Here is a 26,010-nt window from a genome sequence, read left to right as displayed (position 1 = left end):
ATTTCCAATAACTATCGAAAATGTTAAACAAAGTTTCCTGGTATGTATATAGTTTCCGGAGAACTTAAATTAAGTTTTCCGGTACTACTGAAAAAGTTGGAAAAAGATTTTCGAAAGATGCTTCTATATCGGAGAAGTTGAAAAAAGATTTTTCGGAACTAGCTTCTAGATCGAAAACCTTGTTTTCAAATTTTCCGAAGTATATTTTGTATACCGGAAATCTTAATACAATTTCGCTGAAAGATTGTTGAAAGGTGAAATGGTGAAATCTTTAGAGTTTTATTATTTAAACGAAGACAAATAAATCATTTCATTATTTAAATGGGGATATAGGTATAATTAGGGGGTATGGGTAAAAAAATTTAAATCGGAGGATTTGGGCAGGCCCAATATGGGGGAAGAGAGAGAGAGAGAAGACACATTTCTTCTCACTCACCACTCTTCACTTTGGTCTCCGACGTAGCACCACCATCCGATTTTCCAACAACGTTGTAATGCAAAACAACCAAACACAAAACTCCCTTCCTTTTCCATTCTATGTTGTTCCCCCCACCAACACCAACCATCTCTTCCTCACTCAAACGTGGTTTCACACCCACTCCCAATTCAATCAATACCTTCATCTTCTTCCTCTTCAACCTCCGCAAATTCAACTTAATCATCAACCTCTTCCACCAATTCACCACCAACAAAATCCCCACAAATCACAATACCCACAATTTCTTCACATGGGCACTCCTCAAATCTCACAATTTTGAACAAGCAGAAAAAATCATGAAGAAAAACTACAAAACCCCATCTCGCGCGTGGGACTCACTCATCCGTGGTTTTTGCTTCACGCGCCAAGACCCAGATAAGACACTCTCCGTTTTGCGACATTGTTTGGTAAACCGTAACGTTTTCCTCTCTTCCTCAGTTTTTTGTTGCGTAATTCAAAATCTTTGCTATTTGGGTCATGTGAGTAAGGCTATTCAGGTTCTTGAATTGATGGCTGAACATAGAAAGGAGTACCCTTTTGATGATTTTGTTTGTAGTTCGGTGATTTCGGCTTTTTGTAGGGTTGGAAAACCAGAACTTTCGCTGTGGTTCTTCGACAATGTCGCGCGCTCGAGAGGCGCGTGGCGGCCTAATCTTGTGACTTGTACTGCTATTGTGAATGCTCTTTGTAAGTTAGGGAGGGTTCATGAAGTTTATGATTTGGTTCGTAGGATGGAGGAAGATGGGTTGGGTTTGGATGTTGTTTTGTATAGTGTTTGGGTTTGTGGGTATGTTGAAGAAAAGGTTTTGGTTGAGGTTTTTAGGAAGATGAGAGAAATGGTTTTGGAAAAGGGTATATCTCATGATTCTGTTAGTTATACTATACTTATAGATGGGTTTTCTAAGTTAGGTGATGTTGATAAGTCTTTTACTTTTTTGGCTAAGATGATTAAAGAAGGGCATAGACCTAATAAGGTTACTTATACTGCTATAATGTCTGCATATTGTAAGAAGGGTAAAGTTGAGGAAGCATTTGGTGTTTTTGAGAGGATGAAAGATTTGGGAATTGAGCTTGATGAATTTGTGTTTGTTGTTTTGATTGATGGGTTTGGAAGGATAGGTGATTTTGATAGTGTGTTTCGATTGTTTGATGAAATGGAGAAGAGAGGGATTAGTCCGAGTGTTGTAACATACAATGCTGTTGTAAATGGTTTGTCAAAGTATGGAAGGACACAGGAGGCGGACAAGTTCTCGAAAAACGTGACTGCGGATGTGATTACGTATAGTACGTTGTTGCACGGGTATACAGAAGAGGAGAACGTTTTGGGGATTTTGGAAACGAAGAAGCGGCTTGAAGAAGCTGGTATCACTATGGATGTTGTAATGTGTAATGTATTGATTAGAGCATTGTTTATGATGGGTTCTTTTGAAGATGTTTATACACTTTACAAAGGAATGCCAGAAATGGATCTGGTTCCGAATTCTGTTACGTACTGCACGATGATTGATGGGTATTGCAAAGTTGGTAGAATTGATGAGGCACTTGAGGTATTTGATGACTTCAGAAAGACATCAATATCTTCGTATGCGTGCTACAATAGTATTATTGACGGACTTTGCAAGAAGGGTATGGTAGAAATGGCCATTGAAGCATTACTTGAACTCAATCACAAAGATCTCGTGTTGGATACAGGTACATATTGGTTTTTGATGAAGACGATTTTCAAAGAAAACAGTTCAAAAGTGATTTTAGATTTGATTTGCAGAATGGAAGGGTTGGGGCCAGATTTATATAATGTGGTATGTAACGATTCCATATTTTTATTGTGTAAAAGAGGATTACTCAATGATGCAAATCAATTGTGTGTGGCAATGAAAATGAAAGGGTTACCTGTCACATGCAAGTCTTATTATTCACTTTTGAGAAGGCTTCTTAGTGTTGGGAATAGGGAGCAAACTCTGCCTCTTTTGAATTTTTTTTTGAAAGAGTATGGTTTAGTAGAACCAAAGGTTCGAAAGTTACTTGCACGTTACCTTTGTCTGAAAGATGTTGATAGAGCTGTTCAATTTCTTGGAAAAATGTTGGACAATTCTTCAGCAGTCACTTTTCCTGCCTCCATTCTCAAGATACTCATAAAGGAAGGTAGAGCTTTAGATGCATATAAGCTTGTCGTGGGTGTTCAAGATGATTTACCGGTCACGTATGTTGATTATGCCATTGTGATTCATGGCTTATGCAAAGGAGGATATCTCAATAAAGCATTGGATCTTTGTGTTTTTATTGAAAAGAAGGGGATGAATTTGAACATAGTCATACATAATTCAATCATAAATGGATTATGCAATGAGGGTTGTCTTATTGAAGCGTTTCGGCTATTTGATTCTTTAGAGAAACTTAATTTGATGACCTCTGAAATAACTTATGCTACATTAATTTATGCTCTATGTCGGGAAGGTTATTTGCAAGATGCCGAACATGTTTTCAAGAAAATGCTCCTCAAGGGATTTCAACCAAAAACACAAGTCTACAATTCATTACTCGATGCTATATCTAAGTTCGGACAATTAGACAAGGCATTTGAGCTTCTAAATGATATGGAGAAAAATTGTATCGAGTTCAACAATTTTACAGTTAGTTCTGTAATAAATTGCTATTGCAAGAAGGGTGACATGGAAGGAGCCCTTGAATTCTATTATAAGTTCAAGGGAAAGGATATATTACCCGATTTTTTAGGGTTCTTGTATTTGATAAGAGGTCTATGTACCAAGGGAAGGATGGAAGAAGCCAGGAGTGTCTTGAGAGAAATGCTTCAGTCCGAGAATGTCACAGATACGATTAACATAGTCAACAGCGAGGTTGATACTGAGTCAATATATGATTTTCTTGCCACTTTGTGTGAGCAAGGAAGCATTCAAGAAGCTGTTACGGTTCTCAATGAAATCGCGTGCATGTTTTTTCCTGTTCAAAGGTTGTCTACTTATAATCAAGGATCTGATAAATCACAGAAGATTTACGAACCGAAGGGTTTTGGTTCAAATTCTTCCATGTCTCTACCTTCGTATTGCAAAAGTGGTTTGGATTCTGGATCTTGTGATACCGGGGATGTAAGGAATCAAATGACAAATAACGATAGTTATTTGAAAAGATCCAAACAGCGCGGCTTTGATTTCTATTATTCTAGAATTGCTGCACTTTGTACCAAAGGGGAGATGCATGAAGCTAATCAATTAGCAAAGGAAATCATTTCTGACCTGAAAGAGCCTATGAAATGAACATTTGGAATACAAAATTAACGGACTTTATTTAACATGGAAATGTCTCTCTTGTTTCTTGTAGTGCAAGCAAAGAGACCACACAGACGAAACCTGCAGGTATATATTTTCCATATAATTAAGTTTATATGGAGTTTGTTGTGCGTGCATGTGCTGCGCGCGTGTAATTATCTACCATCCCTTTGTCACTTTGTGTAACGAAACAGTCATATTTGACATGTCTTACATAACTGTATTAGTCTTTCATTATATTGTAGAAAAAAAATGATGCATTGAACTATGTCAAAAATTTATTTTGAGCACGAGGCAGCGAAAGCTGATTCAGTGGATTGCAAAAGATATCAAGACTTTTAGGTCTTGTGTCTTTACATTCAACATATCTTTATCTTTATTATTATATATAAAAGTTGATAAGTTTTCTGAAGCAAGTTTCCCTGCCTAAAATTGGGAATATTATTGTAATTTCAATTTTAGCACATTTTTAAATTTGTTTTTGTAGAATAGCAATAACTATTGTTGACATCTGTTTCAGATTCCGAGCACTAATATTTCGTGGAGGATTGCAATATTGGTGAATGGAGATATCCCTGGTTGAACAGTTTCACATTCACAATTACTGTTGTTTTGGACATTTTCCAAAATGTTTCAACAATCTCACTCAATCTTTCACTGTATATTGGTAATTAGTTTTTATTTATGGAACATTTTGGCCCTTCCGTTTACAGCAAAGGAATCTACACATTATTTGGGAGGAGATTGTTTACATTTAAGCATTTTACAGATGCAAAGTCTTCTCCTCTTTTGGACTGTGTTGTTTGCAGTGATACTTGACGACTGATGAAGCGAACAGGGAGAGCTTTGTGATGGTTTGCCACTTTGCCTGTGGCAGAGAAAAGGTGCGGAAGAGTCAGTTGCTAGAAGAACTGCGAGCACATTAAAGGCGCAGCAGCTTTTTTTTCTAACATCATTGGGGTGTGTTGTCCATTATATATTGTTTGTTTGTTTTAGGAGTGATAATATTCATGGTGGTCTCGGTGATGACAATAACTTAACGATAGAAAGGAAATACTAAATTAATTGTTAATCATTATAATTCTTTATTATGTATGCAGGGGATGGAAAATCGGAAGACCAAATTTTTGAGGACTCCACTGCAATTTTGGTTATGTTTGATCTAACAAGTTCATGCACATTAAGCAGGTATCTTAATTATGTTGCTCTTAATTTCATTCTGTAACATTGGTTTTTCAGTGAGGAGGGGTATGGTATGTTTCTGATAAAGCAAAATTGGACATTTGATTATTTTTTCTTTCATTGCTTGGAAGAACATATTTGGTAAAAAGTTGATTAAAACAAGTAATGCATCTTCCCTGTGTTACCTTTGGCATTACATGGTTGGTGTTTAATTATACATACATGTATAAGTAATCTATATCTATAATATTTGTGCTGAAAGTTTCAAATCTTCTGATATATGATTTTTATGTATTTATTATTTACTGTGTAAAAAAATGTATTTATTGTTTTGATAAGGAACTTCTAGCTAGCATATTGTTGATACTATTTCTTATTTCAAACCAAATTTTAAAGTATGAACTTACATAAGGATTTTTCAACTACAATTTTTTTTTACTGATTGTTGGTATTTTGATATATTGTTATAGGTACCATTTGTTTGGATGTACCATATTCATCAAGAATTTGCCAAAGAGCCATCTACTGACCATGCTGCTGTTTTGTTACAGTGTCTTATGTTATAAAAATGTTTGCAAACTTTTGTACTCCATTGTGTAACTTGGTAAAAATATTGTTTGTAAATTTTGATGGTTGTTGCATATTTCTGTGTAACTGTCTTTATGTTGTTAAGGGATTTTAGGGAAGGCTGAGAGAAGAAGTTGATTCTTAGAAAAGGGTAGTCGTATTATCTTGAGAAACACGTGATGCATTTGCATTGTAATTCTTTATTTAAGAAAAATGTGTCAATGATAACTCCCTACTATATTATTTAGTGTACTCCCTGTGTCAATGATAACTCCACCTTTTCCATTCTCTTTCATCTCAAAGCTATGTTAGGGCTTTTATCTCCTATACTTATGCCTTCCATTCTTACATAGTTTAAATCTATGATGTACTTGAAAATCACCAAAATAACAGTAGTAAAAATACTATATATAAACTGTACTTGTATATATTACTACCGAATAATATTTGTTTTACAAAGGAGAAAAAATTCAGTAAGTAGCTAAATCGAGAATCATTTCTTTGTTAAAAAAATAAGTGGATTGAATTTCTTTTGGAATTTTTTTATATGAGCTAATTTTATTATTTTTATTTTTTTAAAAATTGGTTATGGAAGCTACCCGGTTCTCATACGGGCTAATCCAGATGAGTAACGAGTTTATTCGAGCTGGAGTAAAAAGCCTTGAAAAAATTTGGACTGAAATTATTAGATCTAAATTTTATATTTTAACGGATTGAGCGGACTGACTTATTCGGGCTAACTTATTTTGATAGTTCTATAGATTTGCATGCATTTGTAAAAGAAATTATATCTCATTTTAAATTATAATAATTACACACAGCGATGATTTTAAAGTTATTTTACAAAGACATAGCCACATATTAAATTTTTTAATTGAATTTAAAAATTTCAAAAGAAAATATTTGTCCCACTGCATGACATGGATTATTACACCGTAAATGTTTAGTCCCTATAAATTTTTATTATTTTGTTTTTAATCTTTATAAAATTTTGTTGCCAAATTTTAGTGGCATAAAATTTTTGTTTTTATTTTTAGTCCCTGGTTTTAAACAACCTATTGTGTTTTCTTTTAATTTTTTTTAATGAAAATAAAATATTAAAATTTTCCTTTTAATTTTTTTAATGAAAATAAAATATTAAAATTTTATAAAAACTAAAGAACAAAATATTAAAATTTTATAAAAATTAAAAAACAAAATCTTAAAATTTTATAAAAACTAAAAACATATTTAATTATTTATTTTTTTACTATACTATTGCAGCATTCGTACAAAGTAACATTTTATTTAAGACAACTGCTAACATGTGGGTGCCTCCAACAGCACATGTTAATGATTCAACTTTTTAATAAAACATTTATACTTTTAGAATTTTAGTTCAATTGGAATTTTGATCCCTATTTTTACTAATTTATAAAATTATACCATCTATTTTAAAATTTAACAGTTTTTGTTCCTTTATCATAATTTTTAACCAGAAAATGATGATCTGACCTAATAAAAATGACATATCATACAATTTCATAATATAAATCCATCTAGATGTATTAATTATTTATATCTTATTAATTAAATTACAAAAATGTATAATTCTATAATTTTAAATTGACTTTTTTTAGAGAGTTTTATTGTAATATTTGTGGTACTATTCATTCCACATCATCTATTCTTAAGCCACATGATTTAAATCATGTCAAACCATCAAATTTTAGTTAAAAAATTAGAAGGAGGACTAAAAATACCGAATTTTAAAATAGATGAACCAATTTCATTCACTTATAAAAATAAGGACCAAAACTGCAATTAAACCTAAAATCTATTTAATAAATTAAATTATTTCTTATTTCAGTTTCATAATATCTGAACTATTTTAGTTTTAGCTTTAATTTTATATATTTTAAATTTAATGTTAAAAATAATTATGTTTTTTGATTGATTAAAAATAATTATATTATTAAATAGAAATTTGCATAAAAAAAATTGGTAGTTACTTTTGTGGTTTTTTTATTATAATATATCTTTAAAATTATTCAATTTAAATTAAATTAACATTTGAAAAAAATTGTGTTACTCATCAAAAAGGTATGGTCATCACTTTTTTCCTTAGAAAAAAGTATGATTTCATTTTGGCCAGTAAAAAATGATCAAGTTTCACATTAACTATTTTGAAGTATTATTATGGTATCTAGTAAAAAATTAATATTATGATATAGTATCATTATAAATTTAATTATAGATTAAAATAGAAAATATGTGTTAAAAAAAATGAAATTACACTTTTTAATCCTCTAAATTATTTTTATATTTCATTTCGTTCCCTTAAGTTTTAATTATTTCATTTTTATATAAACCTTAGATAAGTCTCTTAAGTTATAAGTTTTAAATATTTTTATCTTTAATTTCCAAAAAATAAATATTTAATTGCTTAAGTAACAATGTTAAGACTAAAGTAAAACTAAAATAATTTTAGGAATTAAAGTGATTGAAGTTTATAGCTTAAAAGATTAAAGCTAAATGAATAAAATTTAAAAGATCAAATAAAAACTAAAAATAATTTAAAGGATGAGAAATGTAATTTAAGTAAAAAAATTTAAAGCGACTGTTTCTTCGTCTTGGTCTGCCAACTAGCCACTGCCCACTGCCACTCGACTTTCTTCCTTTTTTCGCTTTTTTTGTTTTTTTGTTTTTTTTTTGTTAAGATTGAAAATAAAAAACACAGCAAAACAAACACCTCAAAAACAATACAAAACAAAACAAAACGTTTCGTTTTCTTAAGGAATCATCAAATCACAAACCAAACCCACACTCTCTCCCCCAACACCATACAGAAAACTTCACAACACAAACAGACACACTCTTCTCTCTCTCTCTCTGCACTATTCGCAAATAAACAAATGTACGTTGATTTTAATTCTGTTTATTTTATAATGTCGACAAATGTTTCATGTTTTTTGTTTTTGATTTATGATTTCTCAATGTTATTGTTGTATCGCATCCATTTATTTATGATGATTTATCTCTCTCAACAATGGAATTGTTATTCTTTTTATTTTACCAATTCTTAATTATTGTTTAAATGTTATCCAAGTATCTCTTTGTCGATAATATTAAACCTTACTTATTACTACCCCTTCACTCCTTCATGCTTTTTCAGCAAGATTATTTAATTTAATGGATAATAATTGGATAGTTCGATTTCTTCATCTATCAGTGATGTTTGGAATTCACAACCTGATTTTTATTTTTTATCTTTTTTACTGGAAATTATGTTTGGTTTAATGTATCAATGGTTTGGTTAGAAATTTGGTTTATGATAGAAAATTATGGCGACTTTCAATTTATGTCTCTATGCATGTTCACTTCACATTGAAGATGTGTGTCCAATATGTGTGGTTACATTCAATTACTTTCATTTTCTTCAATTATAACCTTTTATCATGTCAGTGTCAATGTCTTGTGTGAAATTTGGTTTATGGTAGAAAATATTTGCATGTTCACCTCAAATGGAAGACGTGTCTCGTGTCTAACACTTTATGGTCACATTCAATTACTTTCATTTTCTTAAATTATTACGGTGTCATCGAGTCAGTGTCAATGTCATGTCTGTGCCGGTGTTTTATAGATTGGTGTAGTGAACTCTATCTAGTGCGATTATAAGGTTTTGTTGTTGTTGAATTTATAGAAGTGTTTCTGATAGCATTTGAAATTATTGTTAGTGTACAAAACTGAGTGGATTTCTATGGTTGTTTTCCAATGTATTGACCTTTAGTGTTTTTATTTCAGAATTTTCGGCTTTTGAATATATTCAAGATTTCTTGTGAGGTACTGAATATGCATGAAAAGAATATTTTTTGGAGGTGAAAGCTGTGATTCATTTACATAGATGAAGACAGCGAAATTTTGGCGTCTAAACATGGGCGATATGCAGATCTTGCCTGGATCTCGCAACCGTCCTACCATGATGAAGCCAATGTGGATTATTCTCTTGGCTTCATTTGTAATCATGTTCATAACATGTGCTTATATCTACCGGTCAAAAAACAGTACAGCTTGTAATGTCTTCTCTTATAGACGGTGTAAACCTATGGCTAATTGGCTTCCTCCTGTTTCTGCAAGGGAATACACAGATGATGAGATTGCTTCACATGTTGTTTTTAGGGATATTTTGAACTCCCCAGTTGTTGTTCCGAAAAATCCGAAAATTGCCTTCATGTTTTTGACTCCTGGTTCTCTACCATTTGAAAAATTGTGGGATAACTTTTTCCAAGTAAGGATTTCTCACCTATCAATTTGGTATTTGTTTATTTATTTATTTATTTATTATTTAATCATTAGATGCATTTGTATTAGTTTGCGGTCTCTTATCTTATTTTTGCCAGTGTTGTCAATTGTGGATCTCAGATAATAGTTGTTTGTTCAAATTCCGCTATGCTACGGTGCTATAATGCGCCACTATAGCCTCTATTTGATAGCTCTTTGTACTAAATAGCATATCGTGGAAAAATAGTAATTTTTGTAAATTCCATTATGCTAGTGCTATAGTTGCTATTTGTCGACACCGATTTTTGTCAATAATCTCTTATACAAACAAACATTTGAGCATGAAAATTCTGAGTTTGAACAAGGATTGATGGCTTACTTATACATGGCTTAGGATGTGCAATATCTAGTGTTGCACTTAGCACTCAACTACTTTTTGTCCTTCAAGGGATAATGTCTATTTGTGTGTGATAATTGATACATCTAAAACTTGTTGGTATCTTGTATTTTTATTTTTATTTTTTTACTTTGGTCAGTTTGAGAGATAGGGAATGAAAACAAGTGTAGTGGTTTCTTGCCCCTTTAGCTTAGTAATGAGTTTTGTTAGTGATCTTTCACTCTTTCTCCCCCTAGGGAATTGTAAAAAATGTAATCAATTGTATGACTGAACTTTGATCAGAAGTCCATTTTCAAATTTATTAGTCTATAACATTGCATTTCAAAGAAATACAGAATGTGGTAGATATTGCAAAATAACTCACAATCCTCCCCATTGTTGAATGAGAGGTCTTCTTCGAAATTGTTGTGACAAAGATGTGGGAGCCTTGGGTGCTTAGTTGAAAACAATGCTGTCAAATAGTTGCTGTAGCGTAACGGATTTTGATCATATTTCTATTGTTTGTTTCGAGATACACTATTTAGTATAGTGTTGTAAACTACAGTACTATAGCAGCTTTATAGCACTGTAGTGTAGTAAAATTTGGACAAACCACTATTTCTTGCAAGCTACTATTGTCAACACTAGTTTGTTAATTTGCATGAAGAGACGACATGTTTTACTTGTAAATTCATGATAAATGTAGAACAGATTAATTAAATGTGATTTCATTTTATTAATGTTTCTCTCTTTTCTCGCAGGGTCATGAAGGGAAGTTCTCTGTTTATGTGCATGCATCTAAGACTAAACCAGTTCACCAGAGCCATTATTTTGTTAAACGAGATATACGCAGTGACCAGGTGCACAACCTGTCTTCTAATTGCTTGGTTTACTAATCATCAGTGAAATGAATCATCTCTTCTGTTTATATTCTTTTAGAAAAATGTTATTTAAATATGTACAACATCATTCTATTCCTCTTTAATCACCTTTTATTTCCACACCTTTAAATGTATGTGGCATCTTATTACCTTTGGCTAAAGTTTTGAACTTATGATCAAAATCAAGCTCCTACCTTAGTACCTAAGAGGAAACAAATATATAGGAAACTAAAACCTCCTTATGATTTATTGACATAGGGATAACCTGATGGTGTAATAATTACTACACGACCATTTGCGTAAACCTTAGGTTACTGAGTTCGATTCCTACTCATGAAGAAAAAAAAAGACTGGCCATTTGTGTTGCCAATTTTTGTGTTGGAAACTTGAAGCCTCAATTTCACACTTTACTTATTGTAAACTGGAAAAGAGATTCTTTATTCATCTTTTTTGTTTCAAACTTATTTGCCTATTTTCATAACCTTAGAAGTTTAACACAACTCTAGTAGTCAGCAAATTTAGTCTAGTCTGACCTTTGCCAGCTTAGTTGTTTCAAGAATGCTTCATAAACATATCTTGTTTTAGTTAGCTTTTGAATGTTTTTGAGTTCAGCTATTTCCTCTGAAAGTAGCAATGGTGGTAGCAAGTGTAAATTATTGGTTGTTTTCTAAGTAACACCTCTGAGAGCGAGACTAAGGCTCTGTTTTGCAAGGTCTAATTGCTAGCTTATCGCGAATAGCTTATAGCTTATTGTTTATAAGCTTGCATGATCAAAATAGAGTAGTTTGGGAACAGTCTTCTCTCACAAGCTTATTGCGTATAATATTTTCTCTCTTTTTTACACTTATTATCTTAATTGAAAAAACTTAAATATTAATTAAAAATATCTTTTTATATTTATCAGTTAGTTCAACTGCTAATTTCACCAAACACTTCAAATTCAATCTGTTAGCTTATCTGCTATAAACTCATCTGCTATCAGCTAGTTTATTCGCCATCTGTTATTTTTGACTAAACAGAGCCTAATTAGTTGTCTTTTGCAGGTGGTATGGGGTAAAATGTCCATGGTTGATGCAGAGAGACGACTTCTGTCAAATGCCCTACAAGATCCTAATAACCAGCACTTCATTTTACTTTCTGATAGGTAAGTTGCTTAGTATTTATTTATTTTTTTGCATTATTTATTAATTTATTTTAGTTTCTGATCTTTTTCTCATTTGATTTGCAGCTGTGTGCCACTGTATAATTTTGACTATATTTTTGATTATCTGATGTATACAAATATCAGCTTTGTGGACTGGTATGCCATGCTCTCTCTCCCAATAGAGTTGGTTGATATTTTCTTTCATGGTGTCATTGATTAATGCACCCTTTACTTTTCCATTTTAGTTTTAGGGATCCTGGTCCTGTTGGCAATGGCAGATACTCAGAACACATGTTACCTGAAGTTGAGATTAAGGACTTTAGAAAGGGTGCTCAGGTACATTTTTGTTTAAATCTTCTTGTTTTTAAGATTTTCCTGTATTTACTATACAAGGAATGTTTTATTATATGAGGACTAATTTCATGAAAATAAAATAAGGGGACTAAATTCGTGAATTTGAAAAAGTAGGGGAATCAGAATAGTATTTAAGTTTTTACTTTTATATGTATTGCTCAATTAAACGTAATCACATTGTTAAATATTTTATTTTATGCAGTGGTTCTCCATGAAGCGGAAGCATGCTCTTATTGTTATGGCTGACCACCTATATTACTCAAAATTTCATGCTCACTGTGAGGTGCAGTTTTTATATATTGTTGCCATCAAAATCTATAGCAATTTTTTTTTTTATATTTTAGTATTTTTCAAGTGTTTGGATTTAAACATATTAAATTTGCTGTTAACCGATGGTTATCAAACCTAGCATATGTATTCTAATTTTAGATTGACTTTGAGCCTTTTCCATATGGTTACTAAATAAATTTTTATGCAATATATGTATTCTGTATGAAGTTTTTCCTTCTCTTAATGTTGGTGTATTTCTTCATTTTTTATTACTCCAACATAATATGTAGAGAGTGCTTGATACAAAGTGTAATTTGAAAATTCAAAATGTTAGCTTTCTCATATATTCCATTTGAAAATGTCTACATGGAATCAGCAAATGAATGTTGTTTTGATTTTGCATTCTTTGTTTTAGCTAAATTCTTGTATCATCAAATACATATACCATAAAATTAAACTTTGGACCTATTGTAGGATTTCTTCACTTCAAAAAAGTGTTTATTTATTCTTTCTCTTTGAATATAAAGAATTGGATTCGTCTGATAAACTATAATTTTTTTTTATTGTAATTAAAATTAGTTGTAAACTTCATTCTATTTGAAAGCCATGAATGCTGCTGAACTTTTGTGCTTTAAGAAAATCCATTTTTAGGAATTGTTCTGATAAAAAGCTTAATTAAGTGCTTATTCATAATCTATTCTAAAGTCTTTATTGAAGAAAGCTGAAAACAGATTATGAACTGTCATAATAAGTTCTTTTTAGAAGTGTATCCAAAATGTAACAAGTGCTTATATCATAAAATAAACCCAAATAACTTATTCCAATGCCCCCTTAATATATTATGGTTTAAATGTAGTATTGAAGTGTTTTCAAAATCCTTATATTGTGTCTCATCGCTAAAATTGTATTCCCTCACCTCATAACTTGCATCACATGTACTTCTACTGATATTCAGATTGTTAAATTCAATCCCTGATATGTGCGATTCAAGCTAAAGAGTCAAATTTCTTTGGAAGAGTGTAATTTATAATATGCAAACATGGATAACTTGTTCATTTATTAATATATGAAAATTCTTAATATTGCAGCCCGGCGTGGATGGGAAGAATTGCATTCCAGATGAGCATTACTTACCGACCTTCTTCACGGTGAGTACTTCTCGTTCGTAACAAAAGTTTTTGTCTATAAACAATTTTAAACTGTCGGGTAATTGACTAATGTATATGTTATAGATTGTCGATCCGGGTGGAATTGCAAACTGGTCAGTAACTCATGTTGACTGGTCTGAGAGAAAATGGCATCCAAAATCATACAAGACTCAAGATATTACTTATGAGCTTTTGAAGAATATTACGGTTAGTGCTATTACTGTAACTATAACATATTTCGATTCTTTGTATTTAATCTCAGATTCTTTTGTAGTTCTTTCATTTCTGCATTATTGAAAAAAAATGATGATTAGATTCTTTACTAGTTGAATACCTTTTTCATATTATTTTTTAATTAGCCTCATCAATATTCATGTTAACTTTGTTATATTTGCAGTCGATTGATGTAAGCGTGCACGTCACCAGTGACGAGGAGGTATGCTGATTTCTATGAGCTCTCTCTTGATACTGATTTATATTCGAAAATACATTAAGCGACTTAACGATTTTCATCATTTGTTGATGCAGAAAGAAGTACAAAGATGGCCTTGCTTATGGAATGGAATTCAGAAGCCATGCTACCTTTTTGCGAGGAAATTCAGTCCGGAAACACTGGACAATTTGTTGCAGCTTTTTTCCAACTATTCATCCCCTTGAGCCGGGAAACTTTTCTATCGATTCTTTGGTCGGATCAGATGTTGATTTCGGCCGTCGTCTTGGTTTCTTCATATGGCACAAGAGTTGTAAATTGTAGCAGTATGTACTGGCAATGCAGTTATAGGGTGGTCTATAGAAAGGTTTTGCTGATTCATAGTTTGGATTATTTTTCCCTCCTTCCAATTTTGGTCTATTAAAGTTTTTCAATTGCATAGCATATAGTTTTGAAGGGGAAGGAGGGAATGGTACTCATTTTCTGTTTGGTCTTTTTGTAAAACTTGCAAAGTGATTAGTTGAAAAATACAAATGTTGGGTCCAGTTGTCATAGATAAAAATAAAAGTGTTTTTTACATAACTAATTTAGTAATTATTTTTTAAAAAGTAGAAGTTATTTTATGTAAATGATTTTGTAATTCTCTCTTCTCAATTAAAAATGATTTTGCTCAAAAGCTAAATCAAACTAGCTTTTCATTTTGAACATAAAAATAATTTTTTTTAAAAAAACTTACACAAACATACTGCAAGTGTAATTTTTTTTTACATTGTGAGCAGGTAACAATTGTCAGATTATTAGAAAAGTTTAACTTTTATCTTTATTACTTATAAATTAAAAAGCCACTCACATGATTAGTTGTAATGTGTTGGTAATTTATTTTTTTTTACACAAATGGTGCATGAAAATGAAACTCAAACATTAAAAATAATTTTTTTTTTATTTTTAAAAAGTAATTTTCTCTTTTAATAATCTTAAACAAAAACACTCATCGATGTATTCTTTTTAAAAAATGATTTTTATAGTAATATTTCTTACAACTTTTTTAAAAAGTAAAATTTCAAATTAAAAATTGCTTTAAATAAATTATTTTAAAATATCATTTTAAATATTTCATCAATATGTTGCAACTTTTATATTTTAGAGTAAAATTTTCAAAAATAATTAAAATGAAAAACTATGTTGTGAAAGTCTTCATAAAAATGATTTTTGAGAGATACTTTAAAAAAAAAAAATGATTTATATCATGTAAGAATCTCTATAATAAATATATAAATTATTGAATGTTAAATTTTTTTTAATCGTTAATAAATAAATCCGAAATAACTTCTATTATTTATAAGTAAATTTTTATAAATATCATTTTTAGAAATATAAGATTAAAAATCACTTTTAAAAAATCTAAAACAAATTTCCCCTCCATTAGTGACTTATTAGGGATTTGAAATATGGCTAAGGTTATTGCAGATTATCTGCACCTTACTTTTTTGAGTCATCTAATCTACAGAGTCATACTCTACACCTTTCACAGTAAATTATTTATCCTTCAACTATTCCCAACCCCTTTTCTTTCGATTTGACCACTATTGTAGCCACTGACCCCACCTCCCTTCAAGTTAGGATCACTCAATTTTCACTCTCTATATCTTCTCATTATTACTATAGCTTTAAAATGTTTTTAAAATGTATAAAAAATAAACAAAAATATACATGTGATTCTTTAAATTTAATCTAATTTTCGCGTATGTCTTTTAACTTTTTTTCTTCCTAATTTAGTCTTTTATTTTACATTTTGTTTGCACCATTAATCATTTCACTACGCCAGAAATGACATTTAACAGCGCCCATTTTACAGCGCTTTCTAAACACAAGCGCTGTTGTAATTATATTTTAAAAATAACGGAACCTATTACAGCGCTTTTTATGTAAAGCGCTGTAAAACAAGCGCTGTAGTAGGTCATATAACGTTTGCGCATCACGTTATAAGGATTTTACAGCGCTTGTCAAAAAAGCGCTGTAAACGGAAGCGCTTTCGCGAATCAGTTACATCGCTTTTTTCACAAGCGCTGTAAACACACATGCGCTTTCATTGAGTTTAACTACCTATTACAGCGCTTTTTTCACAAGCGCTGTAAAACACATGCACTTTCATTGAATTTAACTACTTATTACAGCGCTTTTTTCACAAGCGTTGTAAAACACATGCGCTTTCATTGAATTTAACTACCTATTATAGCGCTTTTTTCACAAGCGCTGTAAAACACATGCGCTTTCATTGAATTTAACTACCTATTACAGCGCTTTTTTCACAAGCGCTGTAAAACACATGCGCTTTCATTGAATTTAACTACCTATTACAGCGCTTTTTTCACAAGCGCTGTAAAATACATCTTTCAAATAATTATATACGTTGGAAACCCTCATATCCTCTACATCTTTCAAATAATTATATACGTTGGAAACCCTCATATCCTCTACATCTTTCAAATAATTATATACGTTGCGAACCCTAATATCCTCTACGTACTGTGCGGCCATCTACGTTGTCTAAGGTATTTTTTACACATGATCTGTTATGTTTTGAAATTGTCAAAAATTGTCAAAAACTCATACCACATGATCTGTTCTGTTTTGAAATTGTTAGTTGATATTGGTTTCTTTTTGAAACTTGTTGATATGTTTTGAAAGCTTATTATTTTTGTTACTGCATTTATATAGGTGGTATAATATGGATAGGAAATGGATTTCAGCCAATCGATTGTCAAAAGAGTATGAAATTGGAGTGAAGGAGTTTGTTGAGTTTGCAGTGAAGAATGCAAAAGATCCAAATAGAGTAGTTTGTCCTTGTTTAAAATGTTGTTTTGGAAAACGTGTTAGAGAAGATGAATTAGAAGGACATCTAGTATGTAATGGAATTGATCAAAGCTACACATGTTGGATAAGACATGGTGAGAAAAAAAAAGGAAACATTAATTTTGAGAATAGTTCTACATATGCTTCAACTGATTTCGATACAGATACATATGAGCCGGACCGAGTTGATGAGATTGCAAAAGCAGTTGAAGAAGATCTTCGAGATTGTCCTAAAATGTTTGAAAGTTTGTTGAGTGATGCAGAGAAAGAATTATATAATGGTTGTACTAAATTCACAAGACTGTCAGCGATATTAAAGTTGTACAACTTAAAAGCGAGTAATGGATGGTCTGATAAAAGCTTTACGGAATTATTAACACTCATAAAAGATATGTTGCCAGATGATAATGAACTTCCCAGTCGGACCTACGAGGCTAAACGGATTTTGTGTTCTATTGGAATGAGTTACGAAAGGATTCATGCGTGTCCTAACGATTGCATTTTATTTCGAAACGAATATGAACTACTTAAGGCGTGTCCGAAATGCAATGTCTCTCGATATAAGAAGAAAGAATCTACTCCAGCAAAAGTCGTGTGGTATTTTCCTATAATACCAAGATTTAGGCGCATGTATCGCAGTGAAGAAGATTCAAAACACTTGACATGGCATGCAGATGAAAGAATTAGAGATGGAATGTTTCGACACCCTGCAGATTCCCCACAATGGGCAAAAATTGATCACGAGTATCCTGAATTCGGGATAGAGTCAAGAAATCTAAGACTTGCACTTTCTACTGATGGAATGAATCCACATGGTCTTCAAAGCATCTCACATAGCACGTGGCCTGTGATTTTGGTAATATATAACCTACCTCCATGGTTATGTATGAAGCGTAAGTTTATGATGTTGTCTCTGTTAATTTCTGGACCCAAACAACCGGGGAATGATATCGACGTATACTTGACTCCTCTAATCGAAAATTTAAAAAGTATGTGGGAGACAGGTGTGGAAGTTTATGATGGGTATAAGAAAGAATGTTTCAATTTAAGGGTTATGTTGTTCGGCATAATTAATGATTTTCCAGCATATGGTAATTTATCAGGATATAGCATTAAAGGTCAGTGTGCATGTCCTATATGTGAAGAGAGTACAAATTGGATGCGGTTGAAACATTGTAAGAAGAATGTGTTTCTTGGACATCGTAGATTTTTACCTTATAGTCATCAGTATCGTGGGTGGAGAAATGCATTCAATGGAAAATCAGAGGAAGGTAAAGCTCCTTTAGCACCGACTGGATATCAAATACTTGAAAAAGTACAAGGTTTGACCAATAAATTTGGCAAACCTTTTGCGGGAGAGCTGGTGAAAACTGGGTGGAAGAAAAAGTCAATTTTCTTTGAATTGCCATATTGGAAGTCATTGTATGTAAGACATTTCCTCGATGTGATGCATATTGAAAAAAATGTATTTGAAAGTGTTATTGGTACGTTACTCAATGTTCCAGGAAAGTCTAAAGATGGCGTCAATGCAAGATTGGACTTGGTCGATATGGGAATAAGAAATGAACTGGCTCCAGTAAAGAAAGGAAATCGCACATATCTACCTCCAGCCGCTCATACTCTATCTAGAAAGGAAAAAATTGTTTTATGTAAATTTCTACACGAAGTTAAAGTTCCAGAAGGATACTCTTCGAACATTAAAAATTTGGTTTGTATGAAAGACCTCAAGTTAAAAGGTTTGAAGACCCATGATTGTCATATTATAATGGAGCATTTGCTACCAATAGGTATACGTTCCATTTTACCTGAAAAAGTTCGACTAGCCTTAACTAGATTATGTTTCTTCTTCAGGGAAATTTGTAGTAAAGTGATCGACCCTCAGAAATTACCGACATTGCAGAGGGAAATTGTTGTTACTTTGTGTGAGCTTGAAATGTATTTCCCACCATCGTTTTTTGATATAATGGTTCACCTTACTGTTCATCTGGTTAAGGAGACACAACTTTGTGGGCCAGCTTATATGAGATGGATGTATCCGATAGAACGATATATGAAAATATTAAAAGGGTACGTAAAAAGTAGAAGTCGACCAGAAGGTTGTATTGCTGAACGATACATTGTTGAAGAGGCTGCTGAATTTTGTACTGAATATCTGTCCAATGTTGAATCCATAGGGCTTCCCATGTCTCGTCATTCGGGAAGACTATCAGGAGAAGGGATAACTGGAAGGAGACTACTGACTATATCAAGGACAGAATGGGAGCAGGCACAATTGTATGTTCTGCACAATGATGATGAGGTTCAACCGTATGTTACAATACACATTGATCAGTTATCTCGTTTGAACATGAATAGGAATCAAAATTGGATAACTCGAGAGCACAATCGAAGTTTTGTAACATGGTTAAAAAATCACATAATGTCAAAATTTGATATAGACCCCGGATCAATTTCAAATAGATTGAGGTGGCTAGCAAATGGTCCGAGCTTACATGTCTTTTCTTACACTGGTTATGTTATTAACGGCTACACATTTTATACCAAAGAACAAGATGATCAGACCACTATGCAAAATAGTGGAGTCACTCTCGTAGCTGAAGCGATGCATGTCTCAAGTGCAAAAGACAAAAACCCAATATATGCAAATCTATCATATTTTGGGGTTATCGAGCGCATATGGGAGTTAGACTACACAATGTTTCGTGTTCCCATATTTGGTTGCAAGTGGGTCGATAATAATAATGGCGTTCGGATTGATGAGTCAGGATTCTTGCTTGTCGATTTTAATAGGGTGGGATACAAAGACGAGCCTTTTATTTTAGCGTCGCAAGCTCAACAAGTGTTTTATGTCACTGATCCTTCTAATGATAAATGGTCTGTTGTCCTATCGACCAATAAAATAAGTGATGATAACAATAATGATGAAGATGTTGGTAATGATCTTTTATTTGCAACATCACAACAACCACATGAAATTGATTCAACTGATGATGGTTTATATCTTAGAGATGATCATGATGAGGGAATTTGGATTAATCCATCGTTTCGTATTGTAAATGGACAAACAAATGTGAATGTCACCAGGAAAAGAAGAAGGGCATCTTAATGTATATATATGTTTAATTGTTTTATATAAGCTATGCATGTAATCTGAACTGTGTTATTGTAAATATGCATGTAATCTGAATTGAGTGTTTTATACTAAGTTCTGATTAATTTATTTTCTGATTAATTTATTTTCTGCTTATATTTAGCTTGATTTGAGTGTTTTATACCAAGTTCATGTAACAATGAGTGTTTTATATTTAGCTTGATTTACATGAACTGAACTGAATATAAATTAGTAATTTACATGAACTGAACTGAACTGAATAGAGAGATTCTCTTTTGCTCAGTGCATATATATATATAGATTCTTCAGAATACTCATTTCTAATAATTCATCATCTCCTAAAGTATTGTGATAAAGACAATGATAACAATATTTTTAATCCAATAAACAATGATAAAAATGTTTTTAATGTCATCCCAACCCAAATAAACCAAACACAAAAATAAAATAAAGAGACATTTTACAGCGCTTATCTTAAAAAGCGCTGTAAAAGATCCTTTTAAAAATAAAATAATGAGTGTTTTATACCTTTTACAGCGCTTTTCACACAAAGCGCTGTAAACGACTCTTTTGAAAGTGAGTAAAAAAGACATTTTACAGCGCTTATTTGACAAAGCGCTGTAAAAAAGCTTTAAAAATAATATTCATCAGACACCTAATTTCTTCAAACACCTTGTACGCATCATGGGAATCCAAAAAACATCAGACACAAACCCATTTCTTCAAACACCTTGTACGCATCATGGGAATCCAAAAAACATCAGACACAAACCCATTTCTTCAAACACCTTGTACGCATCATGGGAATCCCCAAAAACACCAGACACAAACCCATTTTTCGCAACATGGCAATGATCCTGAATACCAATTAAGTTTCGATTTAAGAAGGAAAGAGAATGTAAAGAGATAAAAAGGGTGTTGAGGTGGAGATTGAATTGTGAAAGAGTAAGCTTTGATGTTTGTGAAGAAGATGCATAAAAGGAGAAGAGTTTGGTGAAGAGGAAGGGATTTTTGTGGTGACCAGTTACTACTATGTGGGTTTTGCATGCATGTTGAGCTTGTTTAAAAAATAACATAACATAACAAAACACAAAAACAATAAGGCCTTTTACAGCGCTTATTTGGAAAAAGCGCTGTAAAAGAGCCTTTTAAAATTAACATAAAGAGACATTTTAGAGCGCTTATGTGGAAAAGCGCTGTAAAAGGCTTTAAAAAACATTCATATAACATAATAACACACGGAGGTCTTTTACAGCGCTTATTTGGGAAAAGCGCTGTAAAAGAGCCTCTTAAAATTAACATAAAGAGACATTTTAGAGCGCTTATGTGTAAAAGCGCTGTAAAAGGCATTCAAATAACATAATAACACACGGAGGTCTTTTACAGCGCTTATTTGAAAAAAGCGCTGTAAAAGAGCCTTTTAAAAATTTAACTAAAGAAGCCTTTTAGAGCGCTTATGTGTGAAAGCGCTGTAAAAGGCATTCATATAACATAATAACACACGGAGGTCTTTTACAGCGCTTATTTGAAAAAAGCGCTGTAAAAGAGCCTTTTAAAAATTTAACTAAAGAAGCCTTTTAGAGCGCTTATGTGTGAAAGCGCTGTAAAAGGCATTCATATAACATAATAACACACGGAGGTCTTTTACAGCGCTTATTTGAAAAAAGCGCTGTAAAAGGCATTCAAATAACATAATAACACACGGAGGTCTTTTACAGCGCTTATTTGAAAAAAGCGCTGTAAAAGGCATTCAAATAACATAATAACACACGGAGGTCTTTTACAGCGCTTATTTGAAAAAAGCGCTGTAAAAGAGCCTTTTAAAAATTTAACTAAAGAAGCCTTTTAGAGCGCTTTACAAAATAAGCGCTGTAAAAGGCTTATAAAAAGCGCTGTAAAAGTGTTACGTATATATAACAGTTACCTCTTCAGTTTCCTCTTCATTACGTAACCTTCATCTCAACCTTCATTTCTTCTCTTCTTTTGCAAACCCTATCATCCCGTCCTTTACGAACCTTATTTCCACGATCATCTCCTTCATTTCGAACCTTATTTCCATCCAAGATCATCTCTCCCATTTCACACAATATATTTTCATTGAAATACGTAACCCTCATTACGTATTTCTTCAAACCGTATTTCTGTGAACCATATTTCTGTGAACTTTCTGCAAACCCTCTTTTCTTTGCATTTCGTCTTTCTTCGAACCATCATTATTCAGGTATTGATGTTATTAAATTTTTGTAATCATTAGAATGCATGTTGAGCTTTTTTAAGATATACTGATACATGTTGAGTTTGTTTATAATAATGCATGATCCATGTTGAGCTTGTTGATGTTATACTAAAGTGCATGTTGAACTTGTTGTAGTTAAATGGATACAAACAAAGATTTAGAAGTTCAAAATGAAGAAGTTGGCACCTCTAAGACTTACGAAAAAGAAGTCAAACGTGGTGCAACTATCATGCAAAGGGTGATTAAAGCACGGAGCAGTGGCATTAAATTTGAGGTATACTATATATACTCTGTTTGCTGTGTGTTTTTTTATCTTTTTTTAGGGTTTAGGGCATGTACTTACTATATGAGTTTATTAGGTTGGCTGGAACGAGAGTGGTCAGCCAGTTGACCCCAACAGCTCCATGTTTGTAAGCTACATTGGGGCTGTTGTTCGTCAAAATGTCCCAATAACAATAGACAACTGGAGAGATAAGGCGTTGAAGGATGCCAAAGATATCATCTGGAATGACATTCAAGTAAATATTTTGATCTACTCTTTTGTCATTTATAATTTTTTTTCTGTAAAATACATTACTTATAATTGTTTTCATTGCAGACCACTTTTGTTCTTGATGAGGAACGAAAGTCATATGTTTTGAGAGTTGCTGGGAAAATCCATCGTGGATTTAGATCCCATCTCTCAAATTTCTATCTAAAAGATAGAGAAGGAAACACAAATGCTGAACCTCCAAAGATATATCAACATTATATATCAAAGGATGAATGGAGTGCATTTGTTTCCAAACGTTCTGACCCGGCGTTTGTCGTAAGTGATTAATTTATTAGCATTTGTGTTTTATTATTCATATTCGTAGCGTATTTTAAATTTTTACACAATTGCTATTTTTTTTTTATATAGAATATTAGTAAGGCAAATCGCGAACGGGCAAGCAACCCAAAACACCCATACAAGAAATCACGTATGGGATATGCACGCCTTGAACAAAAAATTGTAAGTAATTAAACATCACTTGTAATTTGTATTATAAACTATAGTGTGTAACTAATTTGTATTATTTTGTTTATGATTTTAACGAATAGAGAAAAGACACCCAAGCCGATCAACCCTTGGGTCGTCATATCTTATGGAAGGAAGCGCGTGTTAACAAAGAAGGAGTGGTTGATAATGAAAATGTCAAGAAAGTTGTAGAACTTTGTGTAAGTATATTATCACTTTAATATTTTTTAATATTGTATTTTAAAAATGCTATTGAACTTATCTTTTTAATGTTACATGTATTTTAGGAAACTATTGAACAAAGTTCTGAAACTCAAGAGGGCAACAAGGATACGTGCAGGGACATTCTTGGGAAAGTGTTTAATGTCCCTGAGTATTCCGGTCGAGTGAGGGGGAAAGGATTTGGCGTAACTCCCAAAAGCTTTTTTCCTCAAGAGAAGCGCCAAAAACCTTCCAACGAGGAAGTATTAGAGAAGCTCAGAATCTTATCGGAGCAAGTGGCACTCTTGGTGAATACGAATAAAGACAAGCAACTTCCGGTTCAGCTCCAACCTGAAATACAAATGGAGAGTGAAACCGGGAGTTGCAACGTCGGTTTGAAGAGTATTCCCGAGGTAATTAATTACTTACTACTTACTTGCTTATGTAATTACTTATGTATTAAACAAACTTATATATTAACTGTACTTATGTTTTAACTATTGATGTAGGGTGTCACTACATGTGTCCTATACTTGTCCTCGCCGACTCAACGGAAGGTGGGAAAAGGAATATTGCACAATACTTCGGGAGAAGTATTGCACAATATTCCGATCCCCGCGGGCCATGTCAAAGTATCGCCTACGGTTGCTTTCGAACCAACTGCACCGTTGCCCATACCGGACAACGATGGAGATATGAAGTTCTTAAGCGACGCTATTGGCAGTTACGTGGCATGGCCCACACACCTTGTTGCCCTCGAAAAAAAGATTCCCAAGGACAAATCAGTTACATCTCCCGAAAAGGTTTGTCACATTTATTGCCTAAGGTTTTTTATTTTTTCAGATTCAATAAACTAACATTTTACCTCATTTTTGTAGGTCCAAATAAATAAACCACCCCTACAGCCAAAAAAAGGCAGCAGACCTCAAAAATTGGAGGTTAATAGGGCTGCCAAACTACAAAGGCTGGAGGGTAATAAAGCTGCAAAACTTGCAGCAACAAAAAATCTGGATCGGGGAAAATCGGTCGCTGCTGCTGCTGCTCCTAATAAAAGTCAGCCACGCCTTGGTAAATACGGGGCGTGTCTTGACATCCAAATAAAAAGGAACATGGGCAGCAGCAACGATTCGCCCATTGTACAAATGAATCAAGACATCTTTGGAGATGAGTATATTGAATACCTCGAAAAGGAGCAAATGTACGATCTTCTCGAACATAAGGAGCTGAGTGTTACTGTAATCAGCTTGTACATAAGGTAAAAAATACTTTTAATTGCATTTATTTGTAATTAATTAAATGTATTGGTAATTAATCTAGTTTAAAATTTTCATTGAAGGTTTTTGTACGAGAAGGTCGTGTGCACGAGGAAACTGTCAAATAAATACTCATTCTTGTCTCCGCATAAGATGTCGATGTTCAAACTCGATCCAGACAATGTAAAACACTACATTGTAGATATGTTTTTAAGAAATAAAGAAAGTGATAAATTGTTCTTGGCACCATATAATTCAGGGTACGTAATTTTATCTTTTTTAATTGATGAGAATTTAATTTATTAGTTGTCTATAAACAAAATTGCTTAACCAATTTTTTGTTGTTGTAGGGCACATTGGGTGCTATTTGCAATCAATGCGGTCTCTGAAGTGATATACTATTTGGATCCCGTGCACGGCGATTACACCAATCACCCCGGAATAAAGAATATGCTCGACACGTAAGTAATATTCATTTATTTCTTACATATATATATTTATATATATATATATATAAATATATATATGTAAGAAATAAATGAATATTACTTACGTGTCGAGCATATTCTTTATTCCGGGGTGATTGGTGTAATCGCCGTGCACGGGATCCAAATAGTATATCACTTCAGAGACCGCATTGATTGCAAATAGCACCCAATGTGCCCTACAACAACAAAAAATTGGTTAAGCAATTTTGTTTATAGACAACTAATAAATTAAATTCTCATCAATTAAAAAAGATAAAATTACGTACCCTGAATTATATGGTGCCAAGAACAATTTATCACTTTCTTTATTTCTTAAAAACATATCTACAATGTAGTGTTTTACATTGTCTGGATCGAGTTTGAACATCGACATCTTATGCGGAGACAAGAATGAGTATTTATTTGACAGTTTCCTCGTGCACACGACCTTCTCGTACAAAAACCTTCAATGAAAATTTTAAACTAGATTAATTACCAATACATTTAATTAATG

General features: G+C 32.5%; 2 protein-coding genes across 7 annotated transcripts; both read left to right on the top strand.

The window, feature by feature from the left end:
- The first annotated feature begins 362 nt into the window (after positions 1-362).
- On the top strand, positions 363-5,763 carry LOC101504413 (pentatricopeptide repeat-containing protein At5g57250, mitochondrial). 6 transcript variants are annotated; one of them, XM_027332632.2, is made up of 5 exons: positions 363-3,849; positions 4,283-4,429; positions 4,572-4,646; positions 4,863-4,950; positions 5,415-5,763. In XM_027332632.2, the coding sequence occupies exon 1, from the start codon at positions 538-540 to the stop codon at positions 3,748-3,750; it is 3,213 nt and encodes a 1,070-aa protein (XP_027188433.1). In that variant the 5' UTR covers positions 363-537; the 3' UTR covers positions 3,751-3,849; positions 4,283-4,429; positions 4,572-4,646; positions 4,863-4,950; positions 5,415-5,763. The 6 variants fall into 6 exon arrangements, with proteins under 6 accessions (XP_027188433.1, XP_004487975.1, XP_073226430.1 ...); XM_004487918.4 differs by having other exon boundaries at positions 4,572-4,722; XM_073370329.1 differs by having other exon boundaries at positions 4,532-4,646.
- Positions 5,764-8,265: 2,502 nt separating this feature from the next.
- Positions 8,266-14,767, top strand: LOC101503889 (glycosyltransferase BC10-like). Its single transcript, XM_004487911.3, has 11 exons — positions 8,266-8,407; positions 9,295-9,778; positions 10,909-11,007; positions 12,072-12,172; positions 12,257-12,328; positions 12,418-12,508; positions 12,729-12,809; positions 13,885-13,944; positions 14,029-14,151; positions 14,342-14,380; positions 14,473-14,767. The coding sequence occupies exons 2-11, from the start codon at positions 9,395-9,397 to the stop codon at positions 14,599-14,601; spliced, it is 1,179 nt and encodes a 392-aa protein (XP_004487968.1). The 5' UTR covers positions 8,266-8,407; positions 9,295-9,394; the 3' UTR covers positions 14,602-14,767.
- Positions 14,768-26,010: the final 11,243 nt, after the last annotated feature.

Source organism: Cicer arietinum, chromosome 1 (assembly GCF_000331145.2).
Source record: "Cicer arietinum cultivar CDC Frontier isolate Library 1 chromosome 1, Cicar.CDCFrontier_v2.0, whole genome shotgun sequence".
Lineage (NCBI taxonomy): Eukaryota > Viridiplantae > Streptophyta > Magnoliopsida > Fabales > Fabaceae > Cicer > Cicer arietinum.
Note: the sequence above shows the minus strand (reverse complement) of the source record. Positions and strands in the feature narration are given on the sequence as shown.